This window comes from Phaenicophaeus curvirostris, chromosome 4 (assembly GCF_032191515.1).
Source record: "Phaenicophaeus curvirostris isolate KB17595 chromosome 4, BPBGC_Pcur_1.0, whole genome shotgun sequence".
In the NCBI taxonomy this organism is placed as follows: domain Eukaryota; kingdom Metazoa; phylum Chordata; class Aves; order Cuculiformes; family Cuculidae; genus Phaenicophaeus; species Phaenicophaeus curvirostris.
The window spans coordinates 35,047,278-35,068,469 of record NC_091395.1 but is presented as its reverse complement, the minus strand read 5'-3'; the positions used below and the strand labels follow the sequence as shown (position 1 = coordinate 35,068,469).

At 39.0% G+C, this 21,192-nt stretch overlaps 1 protein-coding gene across 4 annotated transcripts in view; it reads left to right on the top strand.

The window, feature by feature from the left end:
* GALNT7 (polypeptide N-acetylgalactosaminyltransferase 7) overlaps window positions 1-21,192 on the top strand; it is a 91,448-nt gene that overhangs the window by 53,245 nt on the left and 17,011 nt on the right. For all 4 annotated transcript variants that reach the window (XM_069855782.1, XM_069855780.1, XM_069855781.1 and 1 more), the window contains exons 3-4: window positions 13,221-13,387; window positions 21,044-21,174. In XM_069855782.1, the coding sequence (XP_069711883.1) occupies window positions 13,221-13,387; window positions 21,044-21,174 (298 nt within the window). The remainder of the gene's footprint in view (window positions 1-13,220; window positions 13,388-21,043; window positions 21,175-21,192) is intronic.

Below are 21,192 nucleotides of genomic sequence, written 5' to 3'. Positions count from 1 at the left end.
TCACAGAGGTAAAAGCCAGCAGCTCAAATTGAAGTTAGGTTTTATTATTTCATATTCTGAGCAAGCTAATAAGACAGCACAAAAACCAATGTGAACAAAAGGAATCATTCGGACAACTTTATATCAAATATTTTGTATTGAATACTCAATAGGCTTTAAATTGCCCTAAATAGGTTAAAGGATTATAGCTGCCATGTGTCTCCTGGGAACAGCAGAAGAGAGGGGAAGCAAAGTAAGACTGGCTGATACCGCTATCGGCTTTTACGTGTCAACATACTCACTTTCCTGATCATCCCTCAGTATCAGTGAGAAATGCAGTGAAAACTGTAACAGATTTCCTGTTGGATGCACACTTCTTATTTTCCTCCCACTAATCTGTATTTTCAGAAAGCCATTTGGGTTGATAAGACTGATTAGCATTCAGTTTAGTCCTACCAAAGAGCAGTATAATCAACTTTCTTTGGTTAGTGTTATCTTGGCATTGCTAATTGAGGAAGATCTTTCAGATAAAGACTGGGTTATTGGTTCATAGACATTCAAATCCAGGTTGACCACACCTGAGCCTTCTCCTACTTAAGGCATCAGAGTTTTTGAGTGTCACCCTAAGCAGTCAGGTTTGTTCCATGAAGTATGCCAAATGCTTTCCTAGGCAGTGCCAGCACAAGTGGAATAGTGCTGCAAGAACCGACTCTCCACTGCAGTGCCACATAGTCTTAGAGCCATATAGTCTTAGGGCTTGTCCCTGGTGGAGAGGGAAGAAGGAAGAAATGCCAGTAAAGGGAGATTCAGTCCTACTATGTTTGGATTTGACTTTGGAGTTGGACACATCGCCAAGATGATTTGCTAGCTGCCTTTACTGATTCAGTGGAAACTTTGATGGTGATTCTGGGCAGTCTCAGCTGCCCAGAAAAAAAAAAAAAAATTTTTTTGTTCTTTTTTTATTATCCTGGTAGGTGGCAGTCTTTTACTTTTAGAAGCAGTCATTTATATTGAATTTTACATATTGTCCCTGCCTCTTATGAGACCTGTGGTATAGCTAATGTGAGCTTTGGGGAAGAATTACATAGGTTTGATTGCTCCCTGGATTTTTTTCTTTGCGTATGTGTGATTTAAGGAGTCTGCACAGAGGTAAAAAAAAGAGTGATAAGAGTGATAAAGTTCTGGATTATCTTGGATTCAAAATCAACTTGCCATCCTGAGGAAGTAAAAAATGGACCTAGGTTTAAAGATGAGTGCTATCAGGTAACAAGATGTGTCCCCTCAAAAAAAAAAAAAAAAAGGCATAGCTGAAGAGAATTGCTGCTAGGAAAAACAAGAACATAATAAAACATGGCATAATGAGCCACTTGTCCAGAGCATTTTATAAAATACAGCTATACTGAGACTAGAGATGATTTTTCTTGACAGTCTTTTCTCTAGATCTGGGAGAAAACGTAAAAGAATGGACTAAATACCATTCCTGGCCACCAGTGGATGGGGACACTTGAGCCAGATATTGCAACAGGATTGCCACACTTCATAGACCTCTTTTCCTTGCATAGACTTCTCTTTAAAATATATTTATACTCTTGGATTTAATGATATCCTGAAATCAGTGACTGTTTTCAGGCTGAAGAACATGGTGTTTGTTTAACCTCTCCTCCAGGATACTGTCCTGTACCTCTGTTACTCTGCTGTCCTGTGATCTGGGCATATCGGAGAAATGTACATCAAGCTACTGTATAAATCTTTCATATTCCTTTCTTATTATTTCTACCATACTATTTGCCCTTTCATTAACTTTGAGCTAAAATGTTTAATGAGCTATCCATATTTTACTCCAAGACTTCTGTTTTGAATGTTAATGTTAGGTTTAGGGGCTATCACTGATTACATGCAGAAGAGTGTATATATGTGCATTTGCACTTGCAATGAGCTCTCCTGCCAGCTTATTTCTTTGGTAGTGTCCTTGAATTATTCTGCAGCTGTTCATATTCATTTTACTTGCAACTAAGCAAGAACTTTTTTTATTGTTCATTACTGACCTGGAAGAGGAGGTTTGACAACTTGGACCTGAGCACATTTATGCTGCTACAGTCACAAACTCCCTTTAAAAACTGGAATGAATAGAGAGTTGTTATACCTTGGCAGTTATTAATCTAAGGGATCTTCCATCATGCTCTGCCATACTTTGGTGAAGAACTTCACTTGTAATGAAACCAAAAAACCTCACTGAAGGCTTTGGAAATTGAGTTACTCTATTAATAGAATCACCCATGTCCACATAGTTTTTTCAAAAGATGATAATGTGTCTGCGACGTGGATTTCTTCCACAAAAGCTGTGTCTATATTTTATTACTTCTGTTGTTTATTATTAGCTTCTTTTCAACACAGAAGTCAAACTTAGTGGTTTGCTCTACAGGGCTCTTTTATAAAAATTGGTGTCATGTTTTCCTCCTCTGTTTGATAACAAGGCTGGTATCGGCAGTAGTTTCATACTGTAATAGTTTGGCAATTTATGTTGCATTCTTTTGGAAATACTAGGTTTATAAAAAGAAAAAGATAAAGGTTTTATAAAAAAAAAAAGAAAGATGAAAAAAGTGATTAGGCTTTTCATGGCAGAAAAATTCAGTAAATGCAAATCTGTTGTCCCTGAATTACAGTGTTCCTAAGCCTTAGGTAGGTGAAGGTAGGAGCATATAGTAGGAAGTGCCCTGTTGTGTTCTTTTCTCTGGTTATCTGGCACTGGTCACTGCTAAAGAGTTCAACAGAAATTCTTACGCTAGCTTTCCTGCTTCTGAAGTGGTTTCTTTTCATTTTGATCATCTGTCAGCCCAACAGACTTTGTAGCAGGCATCCTACTGTGGTGTTTGAAAAAGATATTTCAATAGCAGCTTTTATACCTCAGTAAACTATTTCTCAGGGGTTTTTTTAATCTATCTTACTGTTTACATTCAGTTTTCCTGAATTAGTGCTTATTTCCGTTTCCTCTGTTTGGACACCACCCTGTGTGTTTAAAGTCTTACTACTAACAGCATCTAGTTTTTAATCTTGCTGGCTTTCTCTAGTTCCGGTCTTGCCTTTTTGTATGATTAATGATAAACACTTTCAGGTTCAAATATGGCGCCTTTGAAGAACGTCCATGCTACTGAAAGCGTCTTATCCTTTTCAATAAGCCTACCCACTTCTTTATAGTTCCCCTTTTCAAAAGGAGGTGTTACTAGCACACCTGTCTTTTGGCATTAGAGCTTCAGCGTGTTGTGGCTACAACTAGAACACGGCTCCTACACAGGTAGCTTCAGCTGAGCTCCACATTGTGCTGTGGACTCCAAATTTGCTGCTTCTCTTGTGGGTTTTCTGATGTGCCCCCCAGAAACACTGGTTAATGAAGCCTGAAGCGGTAGCGTCTGTGGCACAGTTCATATTTACTGTTTCCCGTGAGGCAGTGGAAGTCACCTGCTTGTGTTTTCTGTCCTTGGGGGTGCTCCAGTTCTGTCATACACATCGCAGGTGCTGTCTGAGTCCTGCTCGGGCAGCCAGTGCTTCTGCATGGTTACATTGATGTCTTACCCTTGTCTTCATGCTAGAAGATCCCTGGCACATTAAAACTCTAGTAATCTGGTTCTGGTTTATTTTAGAGAAGACGGTCCTTCCTAGATAAAGTAAATCAATTACAAAAATTTCACCAGGTACTAATGAATTCAAAACACACTGGTCTAATGAAGCTTTACTTTTGGGTGTTTGTTGTTTGTGTTTTGGGGTTTTTTTTTTTGCTATTGCCTAGAAATGTGGTAAATCTAGCTATTTTCTCTCTGTTCCATCTGGGAAAAAAATACAGAAATAAATTGTCCTTGTCCTTTCAGCCATGTGACTGAGGGTATGAGATTCTGACTGAGTCCTTGGGCCAGTCCTCTATTGTGCTTCTTCCAGTCTGCTTTAATTTCCGTAGTGTTTCTGAAGGCAGGCATGGTAAAGCAGACACAGTGCAAGCCAATGAGGCTGTGGCATTTGGAGCTGTGGATAAAAGCCTAACTGAAGAGACCTGCTGCAAAATCAGCCCTCCAATTCAATAGGTTTAGAATAGAGACTTAGGTGAGTGATTATTGCTTTTAGAAGTCCAATTGCATGAAGTCTATGGTTGCAGGATGTAGTAGTCTTCCTTTTGCCTATGAGCCTTTCTCATTGTTCTTCCCATCTCACACATGTCAACTCTACTGGAGCCTGCTTTTAATGCTCTCTTCATATGCTCAGGCAATATCCCTATACTCCTTGTAAGCAGGCCGTCCATACACCTACCTTCCATACTGTTTCTTCTTGCACTGAATCTCCATCAGGAGTTCCTGGTGCAGCCAGGAGGGCTTTCTGCTATGTCTCTTTGACTTAACTACACATAGGAATGCATTATTCCTGTGTTTGGGAGAGATTGTCCTCAAAGAAGTAGTTCCTGGGCCCTTTTTTTGCAAAGCTGTAACAACTGAAGTCATGAATTTCTCATGGCAGATGGTAGGAAACATTTAAATAATGGTTTCTTTATGAAAGAGTCAAAAAGGAAGAGAAAACTGCCTGATGGACCAGAACAGTGAAGACTGCAAGAGTGGAGCTCTGGGAGGAGTCTATCTGGAGCTGCACCTGGTTGCTGCATTAAGTGTTTCTGAAAAAAAAAATACTTATTGACAATGCATTAGTTGAAGCAGTCCCTTTGTAGTTAATTTTATCTCAAAAACAGTAAGAAGCTGTGCAAGTTTTTACTTTATGGGCTCATTTTCACAGTAGAACACCCCAGTCTGTATCTGCTGTTTCCATTAGTATGTTTTGCTGGGTTTGAGTCATGATCATTGCACTTGGGGTTGAAATTTAAGGCAAGAAGGATTCTCTTAAAATATACTGTAAGAGATGCTCTGTGAAACGCCCTATCTGTTCTGTTAACTAACTGACATTACTGTAGAGCCCTTAAGCCAGGGATGTTCATGTTGCTGATCAGATTTTATGCCAGGGTAATTAACTGTGTTGACTGTAAGAATCAGTGCTCAGCATGCTTTACCTAGGCTTCATGTGCTGTTGTTATCCAGCCTATGGAAGGCTAGCTTACAGATTCTTCTTACTGACCCAGAGGGTGTTAGTCTTACAAGTCTATTTAAGTTAAACTTTTTTGACAGCTTCTTTTGACAAATATTGCAGGAATTTTATTCTGTATAGTTTGCCTGGGAGAAGAAGCATCATGAGTCTCTGTGAATGTTTATTGCATGAGACAAATTAATCTTTTACTAGAGTTTTTTTTTCAATATGACAATAGATAGCTGCTGTCTGCTCACCAGTGTGAGCCAGAAATTCAGCTGCATCACCCACACACATCTGTCACTTCAATCATGGAAAAATAAATGGTTTTAAGTGGTTTTTTTTCTTCTGTGGATTATCTGATTTGACTTCTCCTTTCTAATGAATTTTGCTCTTACAGGGCATGCCCTCAGGGCCATACAATTTCATACTTGAATAATTGGATCTGTTGCCATGGGTCATCTTTTTAGTTCAAAGAGAACAACTGGCAGTAAACTTTTGTTGAAAAAAACTAGAAAAAATAACTCCTTCTTGCTTGAGTACAATGTATCTTCTGTATAGAAATGTATTTTTGGACAACTGTTTTTGCAGCTCATAACACTTTATAAAACAAATCAAACGGGAATGACAATTGGCTTGTTCTTAATCATACGTGTAGTTTAGAAAGGGCGTTTGTTTTATTTTGTCATTATTTTTAGTATAAGCAGAGGAGGGAATTCTTTCAAAAATAAAGACTTCCAACTTTACTTAAGATACACACAGGCAGAACTGTGTGTTAGTAAATCAGAGCTAAAGATATTTTTCCTATCATAGTTTGATGGTGACAGATTGGACCCATACATTGGTTCAGGTGCTGTTAAAAGTATCAGACAACGTAGAACATTTTTTTATGCTGGACTTAAGTAAAAAAAATCCTGAAGCCTTTAGTTATAAACAGTTGCTCGGTGTGTGAAATAAGTGTGAAACTGGCTTGGCCGCCAGTTAGGAATGGATGGTCTTTTTACTCTGGGCAGATAACATGTATTTAATATGTTCTTTTATAGTATTTTTTCCAGTCAGTTTCGTCGTATCTAAGGAGATTGAATATAAAAGCTCAAAATATTGAATAGAGTGGAGCCTGTTTTCTTCAGGAATGTAATTAGTTCCTTAATTATCGCACTGTACAAATTACATTTTTGATACAGTTACACAAAAAAAGCTTTCTGTAATTACTGTTGGTATCTATGTCAGTGGAAATAGATCATTAGGGATTTGGGTTCATTTCACATGGTGACTTGGGAAAAATCCTTTATTCAAGTGCTACATAGTATACTGGAACTGTTCTGTAACCAAGAAAACTAGTGTTATAGTATGCACATAAATTTTGGTGCGCCTTAGAGCTGGGGTTGACAATCAGGTGATTTTTTTTTTTTTTTTCTCCTCCTGGAGTGAAAAAAATGTGATTAAAATGTAAATAGCCATGTATTGTCCGAACATTCCCTTGTGATCAAGAAAAATTTTGTTCCAGGCATTGACCTTAAAGCAAACTAAGCATTTTTTGTTAACATTTCTGGTGCCAGAAGTAAAAACTACAGTGAAGAAGGATCCTATATCTTTTTAGGGTTGGCTGCTAGTGTTTCACATTTTAAGTTTCCACAAAGAAGTAGTATCAGCTGTAGTTGGATTTACTTACCTGTGTGCGTGCTTCTAAGATGAGAAGACGGAGCTCTGAATAGGTTCTTTTATAAAAATACACAACACCTGGAATATATTTAAATTCTGCCTTAAACCTTGACTTCAGAGGAGAGGGCAGAGAAAAGTCTGAGATGTTTTCTGCAGTGGCTTGTGTAACCCTCCAGGTGCCATGTTGCATTATAGAAATTTTGGGGCAAATGAAGGAAGTATTCTGTCAAATGTGTTGTAATCTGAATGTGAAGCTAAAAAAATAAATTAATTTCTTATGCTCTGTCTTGTTCTGTTAAACAGAACTCACTGTGGTAGAGCACTTGAATAAAATTGAATTGTCTAAGTTATAATTAAGTCCAACTGAGCATGGGCAGGAACTTCAGGGTTTAATATCTGATGAGAAATATCTCTCTGAACCCAATGCCTCAAACTTATTTTTAGCTTTGTGTTTATTATATTAAATAAAATTTGTCAGTGTTTGATAAATCCAAAATTATTCCTTTTCCATTCTTATCTGAGCTGTTCATAAGCAAATGCATCAAGCCCTGGCTTCATAAACTAGTGCCTACCTCAGTGAAGAAGTGACAAGAATTGCCATATGCAGCAAGTTGTAGCTTTTTACCAGTGTTTTCTGAGGACACAGCACTAGCTGCTCCAGAGAGGAGTGGAAAGTGCATTGCAACAAACAGCTCTTGTGCAGCCAGCCTCCAGCCGTGTCCTGCACTGGTGCTGAGTGATGCGCTTGCCCCATCTCCTCCTTGCAGTAGTGCACGCTGTGTCAGTGTGCTGCAGGAGGACTTGAGACCTGAGCGAAGATAGTACACCACTTTAAACAAAAACCGGCTTTGGTTCCCCTTCCCTGAGGAAGGGAATTTATTTTAGCCACCTAGCTGCCCTGTTGTGTTTATTGTTTCAGCTTTTTCAGTATTGGGCAAGAATTTTGTGATTTAAAAAGAATATGAAGTTTATTCTTTTAATTATCCTGTTAACCTTAATAGGGGGTCTTTGTACAAACCTTGCCTTGAAATTGGAGTGTGGCACTTTGAAAGGCATAAGAGTTGTAGTTTGTGCTCCCAGGGGCACTACTAACAAAGTTTAGTCACGTAGCCTTGCAGGCTACTTAAGGAATGGAAATAGACAAAGCTTGTAGTTATATTAAAAAAAGAAAATGCTGTTTCAGCGTAGGTTTAAGCTGTTAGGTAGTGTATAGTAGAGGTTTTGCAGCTGTCTGCCAGAGGGGAAAACCAGAAAATAACTCAGCTGATCAAACTGTCCTTCTTGGGTTGTCTGTTCATGTATCTTCCAGAACCCATTTTGTAAGTTGACTAGTAAAATCTTCTATTGATGTTGATGATGCATAAAAATACCCTGTAAGGTTTCATAGGTAAAAAATCCAGTGTAAATTAGCTTTACCCAGTTGTATCTTAACAAGTAAATGCCCAGTTCTGCAATCTGTTTCTACCTACTCTTAGACTTAAGCAATGAACCTTGTGACTTGCAGGCATCAAGCAGCTGGGCTCACCTAGGACCTCAGTTGTGTTTACTGTGCAGATGAGCAACTGTTGAAGGTGTTTTCTGAAAGAAACTCTTATCCATCTTCCTAGGGGGTAGATGCAGCTTACTGCAGCAGTCATAATAAATTGATGATTTAGAATAACAAGCAGCCTTGAATTCAGTATTGAAGTATGTAAACAGCATGCTGTCTGCTGAATCACTCTCCTTGTATGATAAGAACAGGTCTTACTAGAAGAGGAAGCTACAAATGAAAACAAAGCTCATATAACTTATTTTTGGGCTCTGCTAATGCTACACCCTCTTTAAGAGTGAGAAAAATGCATGCACCGTGAAACAATTATCAGTAGGTGATAACTGATGTCACTATGAATCTCATACCACTTTAAACATGGAATAAAATTTAAAATACAGTTTAAAATTGTGAACAGTTTTATATTAATGGAGAGGAGAGATTCCAGTTTTATTGTTAATTACAATTTCAGAATAAATGCTAAATTTAGACCTTCAGCTTTGTACTGATTCAGGGCTCTCATCTTGGAACAGTTGACTTGAGCTTCTTGGGAGTTAGCTGCTGGAGCAGTTACAGGAATGTAATGGTAGATGCCTGCTGTCTTGAAGAAATTCGTGCTGCTTCGTTTGGTTCTGAGCACACAAGTACATTGCTTTAAAAACCATAGAGGGGACTGATGTGCCCAGGTGCTAGCTGACCTACGGAAGATCATATTGGGATTGAGAATCAGTGGTCAGCCTAAACACTTCTTGCTAGAACTTAGGTGCTGGTATGCTACGGAAGTTAGGAATTAAGGATGACGTGAGAAGCACTTCTGTTGGCTCAGATTGCCTTCTAAGTTATCTGATTGGAGCACACCCTTAAATTGCCATTGAGCTGCTCTCCTTGTTGCTTCTTGCATTTTTGCTTGATGACTAGAGTGCTCTTCCAGAGAAGCAGCCTCTATCTTGGTCTTTTTTTAGCCTGAGGAAATCTGAGCCTATGCCTGCAACATAGGTGATTGCTAACAGGGAGGCTTTAGGGTTGTCTAGTCCTTGGAGCATGTACCTGTGATGACTTTTGTGGGGCCAGGTGACACAAGTTAGAGCAAACAAATGAACAGAGTACAAAGCTGTAAGAGCAGAAATTTTCTCAAGCCAAGGCGTGCTCCAGCCCAGATCTCCTGTGCAGAGGGGTCCCCCGTAAAAGGGCTCCTCTCCTGCTGTGGTAAGCGCACAACTTTATGATTGAGGGATAGGGGCATTGGTGCAGTACAGTGTCTGCCAGTGCTGTTCCCTCCCCGTACTGGAGAGGGAGGGAGTAGGACTAATTCACATCTTAAGCATGCGGGCTAATAGTCAGGAGAAACATTACTCATTGTTTCTCCATTAGGTCACTGGTATCTTTCAAAAGGTTCTTTCTTGCTCCACTGATGAATCAGTCCATGTTTTCCCTCAGTGCTGATTTAGGAACAGGAAGTTTTTACTCATGAACTGATCTGAAGGTGCTGCTTCCTTTTGCCCATGAGTTCCCTGAGGAAAAGAAACAAAGAGAGCTGCCCTTCTCTCCAGCACTGCCCACAGAAAGTGTTGCTATGCGTGCCTGTTCCTTCTTGCCCCCTTTACAGGAGTCAGGAGAAGTTACGTGAAGTGTATAGAGGCAAGACAAGCTTAAGGATGCAGCCTTCTCATTGCTGTATCCACTGCAATGTACTGTCCTCTCAGCTACACCAATAATAAATCAAAGTGATTTTTTTTACAATGAGTTTGTTTACTAATACGGTTCACAGCATATCAGCACCTCTGGCCTGCAGGCTATACCTGAAAGGGCACCGCGCTACCATATGTGGTCAGGACAGGACCCAGGAGGTGAAGGTGGAGATTGGAACTTATTTAAATCCTCTGTCACAGACTCTTTTGTACTTTGAATCTGCTCCATCCCAGTTTTCAGTAGCTTGCAGCTTTTGCCTGGATGCCTGTATCTGCTTGAATCCCATCTTTTAAAACTAAAGCATGAGTCTGGAAATTCAGGTCTTTTTTATTCCTTTTCTGGTGCCTAAAATTTATAAGGAAACTAGTACTGTAAAATACAACTTCAAACACAATGCATTCATGATTACTTGGTATTTGGTTTGCTAACCACTGGATGTCAGTGCTGCTCCACGAGAGAAAGGTGCTTGCCTGCTTCCTTCCTTGTGGATGTAGAGGGAAAGTCGACTCTCCTGATTTTTGTCACTCAAATAATTGAGTAACATTTTAATTTCTTGGAAAAATTGCCACAGATACTAAAATATGCATTAATTGCATGTACCTAAAATAACTATATGTTTCAAACCGTTTAATTCTCAATGCAAGATGAGAGGCAAGTTTGTGCACAGAAGTGACTGCAGTCTGTTGGAGATTATAGGCTTGATGAGTCAGCCTGAGGACTGTCCAATAAGTGAAATAAAACCTCTGGAAAAAACTAGAAGTGTGATCTTACGAGAGGTATAAATGTAGTGCTTTTATGGCTTGCAATTGGCACATTTAGCAACACCTTATTTTTCAAGTTTAAAAAGTACAATGTGCTGACAGATATGAGGAGATTAAGTTGGATATGTAGCAAAAGGCCTGTCTAGACCTCTGGTTTTATGTTTTAAAAATGTATTAAATACAGATCAAAAAATGTATATAAATTGCACACAGATGTGTTGTTCAATTTAGGGTTTTTTAGTAGGTTTGGACTTCCAAAAATCATGTTTAGTTACTTACTGTCATTCATTCTTATGCTCTTCACCATTTTGTGCCTAAAAAATACATGCCTGCACAGCAGCAAGTGAGAGAAATAAGCAGTCAAAGGAATTGGGGATTTTTGTACTATTCACTTTGTTTCTGTTGTTGAAGGAAATATGAAATGCGGTGGCTGCCTGTCTTTTTAATTGGGATGCAAAAAAGTTTCCTAGCTAAACTTCTGAAGGTGCAGGTCAGCAGCACAGCACAGCCCGCTTAAACCATACAGGTACTGTTATTTTCCACTAACTTTTACGTGGAGCTCTTGAATGGCATTCAGCTGATGTGCCAATTTTGAATGTGTAACATCCTGCTTTCCTGCATTTTAACATCGCTGTGCCACCAGAATTAATCCAGGTGGACACATGTGTAAAGCAACCAGTTCTGTTAATAATCTGTTTATTAAACACACAATGGAGAAGCTTTCTTTTACTCTGCTGACTTAACACACCTCAGTAGCATACCCATTTTATCTCTGCAAATATCTAAATAAGCTGTTGACAGCTTAAATACTTGCACCACAAATGAAAGTACTGCAGTATGTAATCAGGTGAAATCTTTTGAGAGGTATTTATAGAATGAAGACCATGCATTTTAAACAGTCAATCTAGCACTTGTAGCTTATAAATATGATGAGCTGCGGCTGCTTCAGGCATAAGAACAATTGAGCTGGAGGATTTTAGTCAGCAGAACGTACTTGCAGAGACCATGTTGTTTCAGAGGTTACTTATAGCTTGCCTGCCTAAGAGAAGAAATGCTTGATTAGATCCAGCTAAGTTATTGACTTTTGATACTGTAATTTCCTTTTCCCAGAGGACCAAAAGAAATAGTATGTTACTCCTTTTTTTGGGGGGGTGAGGGGGGTGAGAAATTTGTATTGATGGTGTTTCCTGACAATAGTTGAAATATGTCCTTCTTCATCAAAGAAATGCTTTTTGAATACCTATAGATCTGTTGTGCAAGTTCTTTCCATGTTTAACCTAATTTAGTTTCATAAACTGGTGGTTGCTGATTATTAAGGTTATTTCTTCTCAAACACGGGAATGTTTCTGTGCATTTAAGCTTTTATTTTATGGAAAGAAGTATAGCTATGGAAATCTGTACATCCATAAGTTTTAAAGTTTCTATTTATCAAGAATAATTTCTTAATACATTGTAATTATCTTTGAAAAGGCAGATTGTCTCTAGTAGAGACTTTGCTTGCTGAAAGATGAAAAAAAGGAAGTCTCTTGCCCATTGAAATCGAAGGTGCTCTGTCTCTGGGTTTGGTGATAGGAATTGTATTATTATAGTTGGAAAAGGGGCTAGTGACCAGGTAGGGAAACTTCCAGGTAAGGCAACATCGGGACTGGTGGAAATTGGGGAGATTGTGAAAACTCTCATTTAGGATTGTAGCTGGGGAAGTGGACATTATGATTGCAAATAAAACACTTTGTTGATAAATGTGACTAATAGTTATTGGAAAGCATGGACTGAATTACTCATATTGCTCTTTTACAAAGGAATTTCTACCATTTAGTATGTTAGGCAAAAAATTACCTGTGTCCAAACCCAGAGTGAAATTGAAATGTAGAATGCCTTAAATAGATACAGAAGTGTTTTTCATGTCACACCAAGCTGGAACCCTGAATGGATTTGGTGACTTTTTTTTTTTTTATTTTTCCATATTTGTTGTACCTGGAAGTTTAGCCATGAATAATAAACAGTAAAGTTGGCATTTTATCTGCCATGGGATTACATTTTCCCCATGATCATCTATGCTTTTCTGACAGTTTTTGCAAATGGAGGTAGTTTTTTGCAGATGTGAGCATTTTGTATATTGCTGCTGTACTTCTAGGAAGTTTACGTACTATTTTTACCCACCGTGTTTAAATGTTTTATTGTGAAAGGGCAGAAATTAATTACTTTTGCCTTGCCACAACAATCTAACTTTGCTAACTGTGCAATGTAACTTTTTGCTAATTGTGTGTGGACTATATAAAGCCAACAGAAACACTTCATAAACAGTTATTCTACTGGGTAAAGCTGATTTAAAGAGGCTTGTCAAAAAAAAAGCAGCACTCTTATTGTGTCTATGCAATAGATGAGCCAAATGCACAAGTCTGTCAGAAATCATGGTATCTTTTACATTGTATTTCTCTTTAATGTGAAGGATAGCCATCAGTGAAGATTTCATTTGCAGAAAGATGTTGTTAAGCAGTTCTGTAAATTGTAATGTGAAAACTAATAAAATCAAATCTTTTTTACAGATGCAAATACTGGCACTATGATGATAACCTGCTCACCTCCAGCGTTGTCATTGTCTTCCATAATGAAGGATGGTCCACACTAATGAGGACGGTCCACAGTGTCATTAAGAGAACACCAAGGAAGTACTTGGCAGAAATTGTGCTGATTGATGATTTTAGCAACAAAGGTACATTGGGGATATTAGCACATTACTTGTAGAAAAGGAAACCTCATTTGTTTTAGAAATAGTTTTCTTTTTATTTATTACCTGCCATGTATTGAGTTGACTTTGCAAGAAAAGTAAGTTGTCTCTTCATGATCCTTTCAGTTTTCACTGAAAGGAAAGCTCTTGTCTGATGAACCGGATTCATAAAGGTGGCAATCCTGTGTGTGTATTCATCTGCTTGAAATACAGGATTTGTGGTGGGCTCTCTTCCACAGTTGTGAAGTTGTATATAATATAAAGCTAGAATAACTGCTACCTCTCTTAGCCCTTGTTAAAACAAGCAGTTTTAAGTGTATTGAAGGAGTTTGAGTTAAGTCTGTTAGGAAAAAATTATTTGTTTATTCCTTGTAGTAATCCAGATTCCTTTTTTTATACATATACTCTGATAAAAATTTATCTAAGCCTGTTGAATTATTCTGATTCGTTTTCACTATAGTATCCCTTCTTTTATTGAGCATCATGTTGAGGTTGTTGTTGTTTCTTATTGGGGAGGGGCTTTTAAGAATTTAAGTGCTTTTTAATGAGTCCTGCATATTAACATTTTCACAAGTACAGAGATTTTCCTCGTCCTTTGTAATATATGTTGTGATCTTCATTCATAATCATGATGTATGGACTTATGTATGATTCTTATAAATGTAAACATACACTGACTTTTTCCTTTAATAGTGATATCTTCAGCATTAATGCAAACCAAGGCTGAATACAGAGGAGAACTGAAAGTGGGTGGTAGAGACATAAGTTCATTTGTATAGAGGAAATTAGTCTGGTTTTGAAGTTTAAATGAATTTCAGAACAGTGTATCAAAACTGCATGTTCTCCAAAACTGTATTGAAGCATAGTTCTTGAATAGAAGACAGAGAAAAAGAGTAGACATACAAATAAAAACAGAACTTTGAGTGTGCAGGAGGTCAATGTATTTTGGTCAGTAGCCATGATGGCTTTTAGGACCCCAGGCGAGTTTGAACTGGTCAGCAGCATAAGATATATTCCCTTTACCCCCTCCTCTTTGTTTTTATAATAGCTGCATTGGAGAGTGGCATGGAAAGTAGATGAGCCTGTTCTGAGACTCTCCGTTTTATCAACTGATTCAGGCTTTTCCCAGCTCCAGTATCACAAGAGGAGTTGTTTTCTGCAGTTATAGCCACTATACATTTTAAAACCAAGCTCATTACTTAGTCAGGGTTGCCTTTTTTGTGTGTAAATCAGTATTAAAAATAGTTATTATATGTTAGTCTTTACATCATAACCTTAGATAGATAGGTACCAATTTCTGCTTATTCTTACAGGAGAGGAAAAATTACCAGTTTTGGAAACCTGAATGCATCTGGCTTAGTGTAATAAGGATACTGAATGCTACCTTGCAGTCTCCTGTATCCTTTTACAGCTTTTGAAAATTTGGCTTAGATGTATATACATGCTATAAAACAAAAATATCTTCTCTCTCGAGGGATATAATTTTAATAACTCAGTCAGCAGACATGCTGTGTTTTTCATTTTCGGCTGGGATCACAGCTTTCCTTCAGAGCTATTAAAAAACTGAGTTAGCTGTATAAAATAGCTGTGACACTGATGTTCTCTTGAAGAAACAACCAGTCTTTTTACTAATGGTTGGACTCAGTATTTGGGTTTCACATGAGTTTTAGCTGATGTTGTGCTATGTATATATAATTCATGGAATGAGTTTGTCTGGTATAACAACTGGCACTACAGTTTTCCAATATATGACAACTAGTATAATAATATATATTATTTATATATTATTGCGTATAATAAAAGCAATGTTTTTCAATAAATCTGTTTTGAAATACAGCACATTGCTTATACTCTGCTCGTATCTGAATGGTTAGCAGATACAGCTAGCCTGGACCTAACATCCAGCAGACCCTTGTGTCTATATTTCCCACACTTCATTTTTCCAAATAACTTTCTTGAATGCAAATGAAAATGCAGGAGAAACTGGCCACTCATGGCTTGGACAAATGTACCTTTCACTGAGTAAAAACCTGGCTGGATGGCCAGGCCCAAAGAGTGGTGGTGAATGGGGTTAAATCCAGTTGGAGGCTGGTCACAGAGTGATGTTCCCCAGGGCTCAGTGTTGGGGCCAGTTCTGTTTACTGTCTTTATCAGTGATTTGGATGAGGGGATCTTGTGCACCCTTAATGAGTTTGCAGATGACACCAAGTTGTGTGGGAGTGTTAATCTGCTTGAGTGAAGGAAGGCTCTACAGAGGGATCTGGGCAGGCTGAATTGATGGACAGAGGCCAGTTGTATAGGGTTGAACAAGGCCAAGTGTCAAGTCTTGCATTTGGGTCTGGAAAACTGCCCAGCAGAAAATGACCGGGGAGTGCTGGTTGACAGCCATCTGAATATCAGTGTGACCAATAGCATCCTGGCTTGTGTCAGAAATTGTGGCCAGCAAGAGTAGTGAAGTGATCATGCCCCTGTACTCAGCACTGCTGAGGCTGCGCCTCGAATGCTGTGTTCAGTTTTAGGCCCCTGGCTGCAAGAAAGGCATTGAGGTGCCGGAGTGTGTGCAAAGAAGGGCAATGAAGCTGCTGAAGGGTCTGGAAAACAGGTCTTATGAGGAGTGGCTGAGGGAACTGGGGTTGTTTAGCCTGGAGAAGAGAAGGCTGACAGAAGACTTTATTACTCTTAACAACTACCCGAAGGGAGGTTATGGTGAAGTGGGTATTGGTCTTTTCTCCAAAGTAATAAGTGATAGGATAAGACGTAGTGTCATTGAGTTGTGACAGGGGAGGTTTGGGCTTGATACTAGGAAAAATTTCTTCACTGAAAGGATTGTCAGGCACTGGAACAGGGTGCCCAGGGAAGTTATTGAGTTACCGTTCCTGGAGATAATTTAAAAGATGTGTAAATATGGTGCTTACGGACATGGTTTAGTGGTGGACTTGACAGTGTTAGGTTAAGGGTTGGACCTGATGGTCTTGAAGGTCTTTTCCAACATAAATGGATTCTACTATTCTCTTCTGTGATTCTAAGATGCAATTTTCTTGTGTATGAGTGACTGGAGAACTAGCATGGACTGGAATGGCTCTGAATACCTTGCTGCAACTGTACTATTTCTCTGTAGTAATTCTTCAAACTGCTTTAGGCTATTACTTGATAAACATAATTAACTTAATTTCAGTAATTCAAATTGTATTCTAGATGGAAAATGGCCAAGAGAGTAGAACCAGGCTCCAATTCTTTGTTGTCTTAGAAGTATGAACTAATACAGACTGTGAAGCATGCCACCACTCGAAGAGATCTCCATTTGTAGGAGAGCAGCAAAACACAAACAGTCTTAATCACAGCAGAGCTGCTGATGACTTTATGTCGTTTCAGCCAGAAGAAAAGCAGTGCTGACAGCGCAGTTACGGAATTTTCTCCTTCTCCACCTGCTTTCAGACTTCACACTTTATATCTGCCATGCCACCCAGCAAAGAGTGTTTTACACTCTGAGACCCATGTTGAGGGACATAGGTGCTGGACTTGGGCAAGTACTTGCTCACACCACTATGCCTGACCTTATTCCTTAGCTGCAGCCTTCTCTGGTGATAAGTAATTAAAATGGAGAATAGCTGTTGCAAATGCTTCTAAAGTCTGGCTCATAAGGAGCCCTGCTTGTCCTTCTTTATGAGAAATCCTCTTTCATCAGAAGGGAGTTACAGCAGTATGGAAGCTTAAATGTATTATGCTTTACAGGGAGAAGCAGTTGCAATGCTTGGAAAAGGTTCTTTTTATTATAATTCTTTGTATAAAGTCAGTTGGCAGCAGGTTTTTTTGCTGAACAACACTCTCCCTTCCTTCCTTAATCTTTTCTGCAAACAGTGGGGTTTGCCTGTGAAGCACTATGTGGAGAGATGTGCTGAATTCTGCTCAGGCAATTTTTTCCTTTGTCAGAACACAAAGGGAACAGTAGCAAGAAGATGATGCCAAGGTAACTGAGTGGTGCGTTTCAATGGACACCGTTGTATTAATGCATGTTAAAGTCCAAGAAGTGTTGCAGCAGCTTCTATCATAATGCCAGTGTGGCCATGCTGCTACATGTGGGGGTTTTACCTGTGTTTTCTTGTATTTCTTGATAGAAGCAGTTTATTTTACTGTGAGTTCTATGTGTGGCAGATACAGGTGTTCTGGAAGGGCAATGCAAATTTCAGAAGTAGTGAGGTCTTCAGTGACTACTTGTTATGTATTTAGATATCAGCTTGCTTGCTTTCTGAAGCATAGACAGCAATATTGCAGCTGATGCAGCTTGCTTTTGTAGCCAGTGCACCTGTAAAGAGTGACTGTGAGGTAAATAATTGTGCTCACAGTAGCATTTAAAGGCTTTGTCTACCTTTTGCCTTTACTTACTTTTCTTTATCACCATCTGTATTTCTCACTGATGCAGCATCCCATAAGATAACCATACTGGAAGAAATAAGCATAGGCAGAATTGCAGAATCACAGAATCACTAGGTTGGAAAGGACCTCCAGGATCATTGAGTACAACCGTAACTGTCAACCACTAAACCATGCCCCTAAGCACCTCATTGATCAGTCTTTTAAATACCTCCAGGAATGGTGACTCAACCACCTCCCTGGGGCAGCCTGTTCCAGTGCCCAATGATCCTTTCTGTCCAGACTCAACCTCCCCTAGCGTAGCTTGAGGCCATTCCCTCTCGTCCTGTCCTCTGTCACCTGGGAGAAGAGGCCAGTGCCCTCCTCTCAACAACCTACTTTCAGGTAGTTGTAGAGAGCAATAAGGTCTCCTTAAGGCTAAACAAACCCAGCTCTCTCAGCCATTCCTTGTAAGACTTGTTCTCCAGCCCCTTCACCAGCTTCGTTGCTCTTCTCTGGACTCGCTCCAGAGCCTCAACATCCTTGTAGCAAGGGGCCCAGAACTGAACACAGTATTCAAGGAGCGGTCTCACCAGTGCCGAGTACAGAGGGAGGATAACCTCCCTGGACCTGCTGGTCACTCTTGTTTCTGATACAAGCCGAGATGCCATGGGCCTTCTTGGCCACCTGGGCACACTGCTGGCTCATATTCAGATGCTGTCAACCAACACCCGCAGATAACAGATGACAGGTACCAGTATTTTTATTAGCTTGTTTAATGGTGCTTGCAGTGGGGAAACCGAAGCACTGATCAGTGCTTTTATCAAAGCTGAGTTCCCCATGTTCATAGTGTTACAGCAGAGGGGACTTGCGGATCGTTGCTTAAGGGAGAACTTCTCATACCATTTTTCTAGTTCTCAAACTAACATCAACAAGTCAAGGGGAAAAAAATGCATTCCTCCTCCCCTTGTAATCTGCAATGCCTAAGATCTTTTAAAGAAAGGACATGTTTTTTAAAAACATTGATTCATGCTTTAATCATGTACTGTGACATGAGAGAAGAACCCAAACAAGGGAAGACCAGATTGATGGTTAGAATATTTTGGAGGGTAAAATATGCATTTTTAAACAAAAAACAGAATACTGTAAGGCTGCTGACAAATAAAATAAATACACATTCTAGGTGAACAAAATTTAATGCTAGCCAAACTATTTCTAACTGTAGAAGTATCAGGATTTTATACACTACTGTCAAGCAGGCTTTGTAGTATGAGAAGGAGGGAAAATTCAGCTTTCCTGTGAGAAATAGCATTTTGCTTCTAACGTTGGCATGGTTTCAGATAATGGACTGCAAAGTCCTGAGACTTATACTGTAGAAAAGCTTTACACAATCAGTATGACAGGTTTTTACAGCTCCTTGTGAGCCTTACATAGTTGAACATTTGATGACTAAAACATTTGGCTTCACAGGGAGGAAAGCTGAAAATAACTACAGGTTTTAAATCTTTAAAATATTCCTGGCAGTTCTTCTGTAAGTGTACTTGGAATTTGCAGAATAAATAATGGTGTGGGCTAAAGATTCTCTCAGTACCACTTCAGTATGACCTCATAACTGTTGATTTTATGCTATAAAAATTTGTCGCGGCTATCATATATTCTATATATATTACATGGCATGTTATTCTGTACAGCATATATGATAAAATTGTTCTTTCTGTAGTTTGATGTTTATGTGTCCTTGACGTTTTCCTAACACACAAGGATATACAAAAGAAATTGTAAATGTGTGGGAGAAAGAGCAGGATATGTAAAACTTTTAGTTGAGAAAACTTATTCTTTTATGAAAGGAAGGGATAGTAAAGGTATTAAAAGATAGTGGTTTCAGAAGATTGTTCTTTTGTAGAATTGCTGAATTTTCAAGTTTGGAACTTCACTTCTAAAAAACGCCGTTTCTATTGCAATTATTTGCATGTAGCTTTTGCTTAAACTAGAGTTTTTTTAATACCATTGGCAAGAAGGTAAACATACTGAAATGTAAATTGCAGCAAGCTCCAGACTTCAATCATTTTCATTCAGGGCATGGAAATGGTTGCAGCTGAAGCAAACTGATGGCTTGTTGCTGCTGAAAGGGATATCCTTCTCCATCAACCTCTGCATGTCCCATCTCCCATTAGGTCAGTGCAGGCATGGCATCTTACTGCCACTGAAGGTGGTACAGACCAGTGCATAAATGCTTTAGCTGTAGCTTAGGTGGCTTATTTTGGTTCCCAGCTGAGAGAAACTGAAGATGTAGGCAATTCTTTCAAGCCTTTCAGTACAAAAATAGATTTTAAATTAACACCAGTAGTTAAATCAGCGTAACTTCAAATGGCAAGCACCTGATGCCAGCCGTTCTGCCTTTGTGAGTCTTCTCAAGAGTCATATGTGCAGAAATATTGTGCAACCTTAGGAACTTTTTTTCAAATTATGCGGTAGGAATGTATTTCCAGATTAGTTTGGCAAAGAGCAATGTACAAATACAAATCTGTAACCATTTAAGCACAGCCCATCTTGATTCTTATGTAGTTACTTGTCCATTGACTAAGTTGCTTTGGCTAAAGGTTTCCTATCGCATTTCATTGTGTAGAGTGTCATTGTGTATAATGTGCTCATCAGTATCATATGCCATAGCTCGTTCACTGCAATTTTGGCCCTACAGTTACTAATTTCATTAGAAGAGTAGCGTAGGACCATTCCAAACCCAAAAGGGCATAGGTCTAGATGAGGGAGAAGAATAATTTGAGTAAGGTGGATTTCTGTCTCAAGTTTTCAAATTTAAAAACTGACACAAAAAATTTGGGAGGCAAAAAGAAAGTGAGTAAAAAGTTTAATGAAAAGTGATGCCTTCAACTGTACACGTGACATTGTCCAATGAGGAAAGACCATATGCAGCAATGTAAAAACTTCTCTGATCGTCTGCCTGGTTGAAGTACAGGTGAAGACCTGAAAGCCACTGTGTGATATGTTGAAGTGACTCAGAATTGTCCGCCCAGCTCGCCAACCACTTCACTTGCTTTTTCTTCAGATGTGCCAGAGACAAACCCGTGCCGTGAAGTCAGAGAGCTCCAAGTCTTGATGTAGTCACATTTAGTGTTTGTGAGAGATAGTATGAGCAGTTAAATTGATGATTCTCTTAATCCTAAATACCTGTTGATTTATGTTTAAGTAAAGTTGGAGTTGCTTTGTATTGAGAATACAAAATTGTTTATTATTAAACCTCATCAAAATATTTCTTTTCTTGATATTTGATAGCACACTTGAAAGAGAGGCTGGATGAGTATATTAAGCAGTGGAACGGCCTTGTAAAGGTATTTCGAAATGAGAGGAGAGAAGGTTTAATCCAAGCTAGGAGCATTGGAGCCCAGAAGGCTAAACTTGGACAGGTAGGAGCCAGTTCACAC